The sequence below is a fragment of the Cnephaeus nilssonii genome (assembly GCF_951640355.1).
Source record: "Cnephaeus nilssonii genome assembly, chromosome: 20".
Taxonomy (NCBI): Eukaryota; Metazoa; Chordata; class Mammalia; order Chiroptera; family Vespertilionidae; genus Cnephaeus; species Cnephaeus nilssonii.
Window position 1 is genome coordinate 10,475,446 of NC_137091.1, and position 12,172 is coordinate 10,487,617.

Genomic DNA, 12,172 nt, shown 5'->3' on the forward strand with positions numbered 1-12,172 from the left:
TTTTAGAAGTACAATTATATAATATTTTTAGTGCCTAGAACAGTGCTTGGCACATCTTAGGAGCTCAAAAATATTTGTTGGATAAATATATGAATGACTCAAAGTTTCCCCCCACCCCCACAGATGCCTTGCTTCTTGCTGTCATCTGTCCACATGCCTCTATTTTGACTGATGGATCACCTCTGTGCCTTGAAATTGGAGGTGTGGATGACCAGTCAGTCAGCCAGTTGGATTATTTCTACTCGTTCTGATCAAGTTTACAGCTGGATAGTATTGACTACAGAAGCTTTTGTCCTTGGTTTCATTCCTAAGCTTCTCCAGGGCCTTGATTTATGTTGGCAACTACAGATCCTTTAGGGCGGAGCTCCCTTAATATTTTCAAACTGCCTGATTTGCATATGCTAAGGTATTTGTCATTTTTAAAAATTGAAATTCACTTTATAGTCTTAATTAGGCTACACATTATTTTATATTATTTCTTTCCACTATCAAGCATGAACAAAAGCATAAACGAACAATGCCAAGTGTGTCCCTAACTATCTGCCCTGCAGGGCTGGGGACAAATCTCTTTCTTACAGAGGCAACATCTCTATTAAGGTAATGCTATTTTATTTATTTATTTATTTATTATGTGCTATGAGAAGTACTGAAGAAGTCCTCAGAATCGTCTCTGGGCCCGAAGAGACAATGGTACACATTGTACATGTGTTGATGCTCCCCAAGCATTCACAGTGGGTGCAGAATTGCTGAACGTGCTCTATCTGGCCAAGGCCTGGCCTCGCACCCGCCCTATTACTAGTTCCGACTAGAGAGCTCCTCGCCTCACCGTGTCTTTCTTCAAGCTGAGCTTTTGGGCCTCAGTGAACTGCGTCTGCAGCTCCTGCAGCCGAAGCTGCAGGATGATGATCTCCTTGTCTTTCCTCTCCATGTGGGCAGATGCCTCCTCCCGCTGCCCGTGCAGGTCCAGCTCCAACTTCATCATTTCTACAGGGGGGCCAGACAGAGGGCTTCTTGCTTAGAGGCGGGTGCCGCCTTCCTTCTGGGGCCCCGCCCTTTGGCCACAGCCCACCAGCCCACGGTGTACCCTTCATGATGTCTTTCTTTTGTTCTGACACGGTCTCGAGCTCCATGCGCAGGTCCTTCACGAGGTTCTGGTACTCTTCCACGTGCAGGCACTGGCTGTCTTTCTGCTCCTGCAAGTGCTTCAGTATCTGGAAAGATGGAAAAGAGCAGGGCAGGGTCAGAACATGGGGGAAGAATGCTTTCTAAAATCCCGAATGTCCAGAACAGGCAAATCTGGAGGGTAGGAAGCAGAGTAGTGGTTGCCAGGGGTTGGGGGTCGGGTGGATGATGGGGAGTGGCTCTTCATGGATACCAGTTACTTTCTGGATTGATAAAAATGTGCTGGAATTAGTGGTGACGTGGCCCTACTCTGTGAATATACTATATGACACTGATTAGACACTTTAAATGGTGAATTTTATGGTCTGTTAATTACATATCCACTTAAAAATCCTATCTAATAAAGCAGTAATATGCAAATTAACCATCACTCCGTGACAAAATGGCAGCGCCCATAGACACAAGATGGCGGCGCCCAGTCCTCTCAGGCCCGCAGGAGTCCCCCAGTCCCAGGGAAGGCTGCCGCTGAGAGCAGGCAGCGAGCAACCCAGCCTGTTGGCCTAGGAGGCGGCTTTGCCCTCCGGCCAGATCCTCTCCTAGCCCTGAACCTGGCCGTGGGTCTGTGAGGCGCCCTTGCACAGCCGCTATGATCAGCTGCCCGCCCTGATCCGGGACATGGGTCTGGGAGGTGCCCGCGCACGGCCGCCTCCATCAGCTGCCCTCCGGGACCCGGGCCGTGGGTCTGGGAGGCGCCTGCGCACGGCCGCCTCCATCAGCTGCCCGCCGCGACCCGGGCCGTGGGTCTGGGAGGCGATCGCGCAAGGCCGCCTCCATCAGCTGCCCCCCGCGACCCGGGCCGTGTGTCTGGGAGGCGATCGTGCACGGCCGCCTCCATCAGCTGCCTGCCCCGACCCTGGCCGTGGGTATGGGAGGCGCCCGCGCACGGCCGCCTCCATCAGCTGCCCTCCGAGACCCGGGCGTGGGTCTGGGAGGTGAGCGCGCACGGCCGCCTGGATCCGCTGCCTGCCCGGACACGGGCTGTGGGTCTGGTCTGGACATTGCAGTTACATTGTGCAAGGCGTGCACAATCAGCTGCCTGCCGAGGCCCGGGCTGTGGGTCTGGGAGGCGACTGCACAAGGCTGGCGCGATCAGCTGCCCACAGCGGCCTGGGCATTGGGCCTGCGAGGTGCCCGTGCAGGGCAGGAGCCATCTGCTGCCTGTCCCAGCCTGGGCTGTGGGCCTGGGAGACCCAGGAGCTGCCTGTACACCTCCCTCCCCATCCCCCACCCTGCCCCCTCTGAGATCAGCTCCCATCTGCAGCTGAGGGTGTAGGCCTGGGAGGCAGCCGTGCCCCCCCAGAGCTATTCCCTCCAAGAGGCAGCCTGGGGTGTCAGGCTGCACCCCCATGGAGTGATCCCCCCCACACACTATAGCCTTGGAACTTCCCTTGCCGCCAGCGGAGTGATTGGAGATGGGCGGTGATATCTGGGAGATGCTGCCCAGCAAACCTCTCCCATTGGGTAGAAAGTTCTGACCAGGTTAGGGAGGTAAATGGGTTTTGTTTAAAATCTTTAGGAACCACATGGAAATGTCTGAGGTAGGGTTTCACATCGGAAGTAACTTACAACTAATTTCTGAAGGCAAACCTGGACATTGCAGTTACATTACTGGAGAGTACCCCGAGGTCCGGAGGTTGGCTCTTGCAGCGGCGGTGGCAGGTGCTCCCCACCCTGGTTCCTCAGCACCTTGGCCAGGGCTTGAGCCCACCCAGGAAGGCCTTTTCCCCTACAGTTTTCACCAAGGCAGGGAGGTTTTGTAGACATGAATAAGAAGTGACCATGCACAAGTCCTGAAGATGCCGGGGCCGGCAGAAATGACAATCAAACCGGGAAAAGAGCAAAACCAGAAACACCACTGATCCCATCATAGATCATCTTTTTCTTCAGATGACTGTGTGTTTCCCTCTTCTTTGTCTTCTGGAAGCAAGACAGATTCAAGTACTGACAATTCTACCAATGGAAAAGTTAAGAGAAAGAGAAGACAGAAAAGGAATAAAAGGAAAAAAGAAAGAAAGGACAAAAGTTGAAACATCAAGAAAAAGAAAGAAAGAAAAAAGGAAGAAACAACCACATCATATCACCTTTCTAAGGTCTCATGAAATTCCTGTTTAAGTTTATTTTACGACACTTTTAGTTTGGGTTTACATTTTTACTGGTTTGTGAAGACCACGGCAGGTACACAGTCCAATATGTTAAAGAAAAAAACCCTATCTACTAAAGAGGTAATAGGAGGGGAGAGCATTTGGGGGTGACCGGGCTGTCAGGGGAAGGCAGTTGGGGATGACTGGGCCAGCAGGGGAACAGTTAGGCATTGATCAGGCTGGCAGGAGAGTGGTTAGGGGGTGATCAGGCTGGCAGGCAGAAGTGGTTAGGGGCAATCAGGCAGGCAGGCAGGCAAGCAGTTCGGAGCCAGCAATCCTGGATTGTGAGAGGGATCCCAGATTGGAGAGGGTGCAGGCTGGGCTGAGGGACACCCCACCCCCGTGCACGAATTTCGTGCACTGGGCCTCTAGTATAATAAAAAAAAGGATATGGCAGACTTCTCACACTCACATTGAATGTGTACAAAGGAAGCCAATTCTTCCTCCCTATAACAATCAGTGTCATTGATGGAGCATGTACCATGTGCCAGGCACTGTCCCAGGTACTGCAAACAACACAGACACAAATCCTTACCCCCATGGAGCTGACCGTCTGGGGGAATGAGCATAAAAAGTAGTGACTTATAGAAAACAGAAATTGGTAAGTGCTATGGAAGAAGAAATAGAACAACAAAGGGGAATGGAGGTAATGGGGCAGAGACAGGTATGTGGGGTTGCAATATTAAATAGGATGGGTTGGTTGGCCTCACTGTGCAGTGACTTGCTGGAGGTAAGAGTGTGAGCATGTTGTAGGTATCTGAGGGAAGAGCTTTGTAGCCAGTGACAAGACCCCGGAGAAGGAACATGGAAGAGGCCATGTGGTTACAGTGGAGTGAGTGATGGGAAAAGTGGCAGGAGATAAGGTGAGGGAGTTAAGGGGCAGTCACATCACCTGGGACTGTAGTCCCTTGGCAGGGACATTGGCTTTTATCCTGAAGGAGAGGGAGATGGGCTGTAACCAAGAGAAGGCAGGGACATATACACTTGGCAGAGGAGGAGCAATGAGATGTCTGGGCATCAACGGAGGTGGGAAGAGATAGTCATGTGACTTCAGAGTTGACAGTGAGGGAGGCCTGCAGCAGGAAGGCAGGGGACAGCTGGAGAAATACAGGCCAGTCACCATATGACTCAGGTGGGCACTGCAGGGACTCCAAGGCCCAGTCTATGTCAGGCCGGTGGAGGGGGAGAGGACTACTGGCATTAACTGAGATGTGGATGGTTCGCTTCCCAATAGAATATCCAGGCAACACGAAGGCTTTGGATAGGATATATAAAATGGTGGGGGAAGGTATATCCTGTTTCTTGGGAAAGTCTGTATTATTTTTTTTTTAAAAAAGGAATGTTAAAAGAGGAATTAGTGTCTAGTGGATATAGAATTTCAGTTTTGCAAGATGAAAAAGTCCTAGAGATTTGTTGCACACCAATGTGAACATACTTAACATGGATGAACTGTACACTTCAAAAGTGGTTAAGATGGAACATTTAATGTCATGTGTTTTTTAACACTATAAAAAAATGAAGAGTAAGGGAGAAATGAAGACACTTTTCAGACAAAAATAAAAAAAAAGAGTTCTATCCTTGCTGCAGGTCAGGATGTGAATAACATGGAACTGACCTTTAAAATAAATATTGACAGATGTCCAATGAGGAAACTCCAAAGTTCAATACTGATCCCTCATTCACTCAAACTTTCTGGGATTAAAAAGTCCTGGAAAGAGGAGTCCCTGCTCCCCAACTGGGGACCCCTTGGAGAACTTATATATGTGTCATCTACTCTCTCTGCCGCCCTCATGTCCCTATTTCAGCCTCAGCAGGCTGCCCTTCTTGTACCACAAGTTCAGGCATGACTCACCTAGGAGGAGACCTGATTTAGTTTTGACTATTGGTTGGTCAAATCTTGCTATTTGTTTACATGGTTTAAATGCTTATTCATTATGAGAATCAACTTTTGAGATGCCTTTGAGTATCTAAAATATCAGGTTTTCAAAAAGAGAGTGAATTTGAATTAATAATCTTCCCTAAATTTGCTACTTTTCAACTCCAACTAGACGCTAGAATGCTGGAATGGTCCTTATGAATCTGGCAAGCCAACAGGACTCTCTATCTGGTTTAGGTGGACTGATGGAAGTACATTAAGAGAGAGGTGCAATTCCAAAATCCAATCCCAAAATCTAATGCTGGCAGACACACTCGCTAGTGCATGGCAGTATCCATGTGGCAGGGCCAACCAAGGTCACACAAATACAAAATAAAATATAATGTAATATAAAAATTAAAAGTAGGCAGGAAAACTCAGAATCAAACCCCAATTGACAGGACCCACCCGGCACAAATAAGCAAAAGTTGTCCCACCTTTTTGATGTCTTCACAATCTTCCGAGGAGCTAGGAGGATGTCGGTGGGTGGCTGTATAAGAAGCAAAGTCTGCTTGTAATTTTATCAATGCCTCCTCACGCTCCAGAACCTGCAAATGAGCCCAAGTAGGTTAGGCTGCATGATCAATGTATCGTGTTTATACTAGTACTGTTTTAGCAGGGTGTTCCTTTTAATAGCCTAAGTTTCTTGTAACATTATATAATTCATTACACACTTCCTGTGGGGTTGATCTGGGGCAGGAATTATGTTCTCAGTCTTACATCAAGGTTCACTAAGGCATAGACAGTGATTTGTCTTGAGTTTGTCAGTGGACACATTTTGGACTCTCTCCTGAACCTCTGTGTGGCCCAGTTTGTTAGGCAGATGAAGGTTCTTTGGAGGCTGTGAATTAGGAAAGATGCACTTAATCTATCAGAAGATGGGATTCAAAGTTCAAGAATTAAAGAAGGAAAATTTTTTAATGGAATGGGCAAATGTGTATGTACTTTTTAAAAATAAAAAACATGAAATTTTTGTCCCCTTATATACTGGAAATTGACACTACTTCTATATCATGATCAAAGACACTGATAAACAAAAGTGGAACCATACATAAGATTCTGCAACTTATTCTTCACAATTTATCACAAGCATCCTTCTATATAGCCCTTACAGATCTGCTTAATCCATTTTCTTGGCTGCACTGTGTTCTCTAATGTGGATATCTCTTTAATCATTATTGATGAGCACTTAAGTTGTGTGAAAGATTTTATGACTCCTTACAATCTTGAACTTAGTGTGAGTGGGGAGAATGCATACTAGGGAGAATATGAATAAAAACTTGCAGAGGCAAGTTTATTTAAGACATTTGAGGAGTCTTGGTGAAAGAGATTACTTTAGGTGACTCTCTCTCTCTCTCCCTCCCTCCTTTCTTTTCTCATGGCTTTGTTTTGGGTCTCAGAAAAGTGTTCTAGAAGAAGGCACTTACCAAAGCATTACTGCAGGCTAGCTTATTTCGAAGTTCCTGGATTAGATCATCCTGTTCAGAGACCTTTTGCCAGACTTCAGAGAGTCGTTTCAGGGTCTCCTGATGTTCTTGAATCATGCAGGGAGAAGTGTATATACGCACCTTTGAATGATCGCCCTTGTTCTCAGGTTCCTAGGATATTTAAAAATAAGGGGTGGTTTTGTTCATAATTTTTGAGTTAAGAATGCTGTGAGCATGAAAAAAAAAACCCACTCTGGACTTATATTCTAGAAGTTTATGTTCATAACTTTCTTAACAAAGGAAAAAATTAACAAGTGTAAAAATATGGTATAAAGTTCAGACAGTTCACGAGAGAATACACTGAAAAGTCAGTTCTTCCACCTTGGCCTTCTATGACTCAGATTCCCTCCTGCAATACAGTCCTTGTTACCAGTTTTTTGGGTATCTTTTCAGAAATTTTTATGCATATATGTATATGTATAAAACCCCCTAGTTTTTTGTCTACACAAATGAAAAGTCTTCTATACACTAATGTAAATTGTGTTTTTACTTGACAATTTATTGAGGACATTTTTCATTTTGTTACTTGTACATCTACTTTTAAAATTAATTTCAAATTGCACAAGTAATGCATGTGTACCTTACCTTTCTAAAACATTGGAACATTAAAATTTCTCTTTGATCACCTCCACTAATCCTATACTCACTGCATTCTTCGAAGATGACCATTTTTGCATAGCCTTCTAGAACTTTATCTGTACATTTACATACATATAAACAAACCTGTAGAATGCACATATTATGTTGTCTTTTTGAAACATAAAGATAAATTTTTTCACTTAATAAGATGTCTTAGAAATTTATCCATATTAGTACATGTGCCTTTATCTTGTTCTTTTAAATTCCTTTTAAGTGTATTTATCTAGTCTCCTATTAATGAGACTTTAGGTTGTTTTCAAGTTTTTTTTTTCCTAAAATGAACTTGAATATTTTTGCATAGAAATCTTTGAGTACATTTTTCTGGTATATGTGTAAATTAAATTCATAGAAGTAGGACTGATAGGATATATTTAAGACTTTGATAGATATCACACAATTGCTCTTCAAAGACATTGTATCAATTAACATTCTCATCAGTACTAGTATGCTGTATTACTTGTGTAATGAAAAAAAAAAAGCAACTGAAAAACAAATACAAATTCAGGCATTTTGGCTCTTTGTTCCCATGGTTCGTGGCTTTCTCATCCTGTTTGATCCTGAAGTCATGCTTTGCATGAGTCCTATGACCTAGAAGAGCCCCTCACCAGACCCCCATGAGAACATGGCAGATTTGAGAACTCATTTGGTAACTCACTTTCTGCCTTATTTGAAGTGGTGGCTTTTTATATTGATTAAGGGCCTCAAAATTCCTAAGGAACAATCTTAAAGGGGATGTGAAGGCTGGATGTTCAAAGCTGAGGGCTGCGCAATTCAAGGGGAGGAATGACATCTGGTTGAAGGTCTGGGTTTCTGGCAGCGGAGGCTGGGGCTGGTACAGGAGGCCACTTGGGAGCTTGTCCACTCGCTGGAGCTCCTGGTTTGAGAGGCCTAGTTTAGGTCCTACCTGACCGACAATCCCGCTGAGTTCCCCCTCCAACATCTTCACTTGACATTCCAGTAACTCAATGTTGCTTAGGGAAGTCTGGTATTTATCCCTGTAGAGGTTTAAGCTTCTTTCTAGGGAGACAATCTTGTCCCCGGCCAAGGCGAGCTTCTCCTGTGCCAAGTGGAGCTTCTGCCCTGTGTTTCCAGTATGCGTTCCAATTTCCTCCTCATACAGAATCACCTGTTGGTGTAGGAATGAAACCACACTGAACCCATAGAAGCATCTAATGAGAAAAGAATATGGCTATGAGACTCCATGCAGAGTCTTATATCGTAACTCATCTTATGAAACACAGGCCCCAGCACACATCTGAAAGCTACAATATAATATCAGAATGTTAATGGTTAGAAATAAAAAAAGGTTGTCTTATTTAGACGCTAAGCTTCTTAAAGACAAGGACCACATTTATTTCCCATTCTGCTGGGTGTGTAGTAAGAATTCCGTAAAGACTTGTTAGTTGATTAATAGGAATCAATTTGTATAGCTCCATGAAAAAAGTTTTTCAAGGGCTTGAAACACCAGTTTTCTCTCTTCCCTAGATATTCTCTAGGGGTCTAATTTAGAAGATGTAGAGCACCTTGGGCACACAGGTCCATGTCAGCAAAGTTCCCTGGAGACAGTGGGGCAACATGACCCGAAGTTCCTCTGAGATTTGTACAATCCTTATTTAGATTTCTTTTCTTCCTAATCAATTAATTAGCCATCCAATGGACACATTCACTGAATGCTCATGAGCAATGTCTTGGGTGCTGAGGGGATACATATCTATGCGACACAGGCTCCTCCCTCAGAGTTTATAAACTCTGACAATTTTGGGGAGATATAATTTAAAATGAGCAAACAAATGTACATAGTGGAGAGTGCTAAATTGTATGACTTGACTGACACATACGGAAGGAGTTAAGAGCAGACAAATCGCCAAGGAAGGCTTAAGTTTGGTTCAAATAGTTCAGTGTAGAATTTGAATAGAACACAATCTATTGGTCTAAGCTAATTACTCATGTTGCCTGCCACTTCAGATTCTTCCTAGAAAAGGATCATTTAGTTTGAGGTGTTTATTAGGGAAGGAGAAAGAGGAAAGGGCATATTTCATATTCAAATGTTTGTAACCGAAGCTGCCAGTGGCCTGTAGATAGCCCCTTGGCACTCACCATTCCTTTGCATGTTACATTCCTTCCAACCACTAGCATCTTCAACTCTTTGCTTAAGAGCTGTTCATTCCCCAGGGGCCACCCAAGCAGAGGAGCAAGACAAGGCAGGTTACAAGTACTGGGGAGTTAGTACTCTCAGTGCAGTCCTCGACCAATGACGGGGGAGTATTCTACACCATTTCCAGGAGTTCTCCAGGGACCGAACCCCAGCTGTCGACAACTGTGATCTGAATAGTTTTTCTCTACGGGCTTCCTGCCCTTCTCTGACTTACTTCCCTACACTCTCACCGTGCTTCCTAGGATCACCTCCTGAATTAACTACTTACATTCATCTCCTTGTCGTAGGGTCTGATATTGGGAAACCCAACCTTAGACAGAAGCTTGATGTCTTTGTGTATTAAAGTATTGGGGGAATTTGGCACAATGCCTAAAGTAATTTTTCCAATACTTTCCTGGTTTGGGATCTGTATCAGTGGCTGCTGCTTGCTACTGTTACTGCTACCTGCCCCATCAATGCTTCCCCTCCTCATTAGTGATAGAACCCTGACTGTATTTGGGACAGCAGTGCACCTCACTAAAACAGTGCATTTCCCAGGCTCCCTAGCTGTACCACGTGACTAACTCTGGCCACTGATATAAAAGTGAACATGTATGGGGCTTTTAAAGTATCCTTAAAAGGGAGCAGTGTGCCTTTCTCTCCACATCCCCAAATGCTATCCTGATTATTTGGATCAAGGATGGGATGGTTGGAGCTCCAGCAGCCACCTTGAAATGGAAGCCTTGAGCCGATGATGATGGAGCTGAAAGATAGGACTCTAGGTACCCAATGACATACACAGTTACCATAACATTCCTAGACCTTATTTTATATGTCATAGAAATAAACTTATTTAAGCACTATTACTTGGGGGTTTTCTGTTATACTCAGCCAAATAGAATCACAGCTAATTCAGGGTCACTTTATCCAGGCTGAACTATTGTTTAAATTATACTGAGTTTTACTAGTAACAACAGTCCTGCATTAGCATTATTAAAGCACAATTCATGCTCACCAGCTTTGTTCCAGATTATATTTTGTAGGATAATCTTTCTTTGTTCCTTTCCCACCTAATCCTTTCTAAGAAATTCTCATTGGCCATAATACTCCCTTTTAAAATAAAGTCTGTTCTTTAAGGCCCTTCATAAAACCCCTGGAGTTAGTCTTTAAGCAACAGCACACACACAGACACACACACACACACACACACACACACAGACACACACAGACACACACACACACACACACAGACACACACACACAGACACACACACACACACACACCACCACCACCACCACCATCCAAGACAGTCATTGGAATTTTACCTTTAAAGGCAAAGGAAGAAAAGCCAGGGAGGCTGCCTGTCCTTTTACTTAGAACCCACGGTTTTCCTGTTGCTAGTGCTGCCACTGCTCCACTGGGTTAGGTTCTAGCTTTGGTCTTAGAATTTACCTGGGATTCCACAAGCATTTTCTCTCTGGTTTAAAAAATACAATCCTGCCTGGCTGACGTGGCTTAGTGTTTGAGCATCGACCTATGAACCAGAAGCTCAAGGTTCGATTCCTGGTCAGGGCACATGTCCGGGTTGCGGGCTCAACCCCCAGTGCGGGGTGTACAGGAGGCAGCTGATCAATGATTCTTTCTCATCATTGATGTTTCTATCTCTCTCTCCCTCTCCCTCTCCCTTCCTCTCTGAAATCAATAAAAATATAAAAAAAGTAGAATCCTGGGACATGAATAGAAATTAATGTCCAGAATATAGTTCAGGTAAGACTAGATGATCTCAAACTCCAGTCTGCCAAAAGGTCTGACCTGGTATTCTCAATGTGTGATTCAGATCCAATGTCTGGTTCCCTTATCAACTGTGCCAGTGTCAGAAATTTAAATATTATCAAAACTTGATAATTTTTTCTAAAATGGTTCATTTAATGGGCCTTATGCTTTTTTTAAATAACCCTCAGAGACTTAGAGTCTTTTGCATTTAAATTGCAATGGTAATAAAATAGAATTGATGGGCCTTCACACACTTCTCTCTCTCTCTCTCTCTCTCTCTCTCTCTCTCTCTCTCTCACACACACACACACACACACACAGAACACATACCCCACATGCATCAGTACTGGAGCTCTCACCCAATTATGCCATTCTGCTTAGTTCCCTCTGCTCAGCTTCGAAAAGATCAAGACTTAAAGAGGGAAAGCTGATAAAACCCGCGCAGGATGTTGTGAAGCTCTCCTCTGTAAGTCCAATGTTTGCTTTCTAGTAGGCTTGGCCTGTTTTCTGTAGGTACATGAGCCTATGAGACACTTCCATAGTAACTCTAGCTATACCTCATCTTCTTTCAATTTGCAGTGATGGTGAAGAAGAACCAGGTCGGAAGTCTGCTTCTCTAGGACAGACTGATACTGCAGGAGGGAACAGTAAGACGTCTGCAACTCCTCTGTGCGAAACTCCAGTTCTTGCTGAAGGGCCAGCAATTTTTTCTTGAGTTGTTGGAGTTGTCTCAGGTGACACTGTTTACTGGCCCCAAACTCCATCTGTGATTCCTCGAATGCGAATGCTTGCTTCTTATTCTGTAATTGAGGTAAAACACACAGAAAAGGCTTTAGAGTGTTACAAAGCATGCATTCATACTTTGATTTTTTAAAAATTTGTTCAACAGTTCACATCCAT

General features: G+C 44.4%; 1 protein-coding gene across 1 annotated transcript in view; it reads right to left on the reverse strand.

The window, feature by feature from the left end:
* The window catches only part of PMFBP1 (polyamine modulated factor 1 binding protein 1), a gene marked incomplete at its 5' end in the record, with an annotated part of 51,958 nt that overhangs the window by 18,921 nt on the left and 20,865 nt on the right, over positions 1-12,172 (reverse strand). The window contains 6 exons of the mRNA XM_079760015.1: positions 827-984; positions 1,085-1,211; positions 5,676-5,786; positions 6,666-6,836; positions 8,269-8,490; positions 11,830-12,072. Coding sequence (XP_079616141.1) covers positions 827-984; positions 1,085-1,211; positions 5,676-5,786; positions 6,666-6,836; positions 8,269-8,490; positions 11,830-12,072 — 1,032 coding nt within the window. The remainder of the gene's footprint in view (positions 1-826; positions 985-1,084; positions 1,212-5,675; positions 5,787-6,665; positions 6,837-8,268; positions 8,491-11,829; positions 12,073-12,172) is intronic.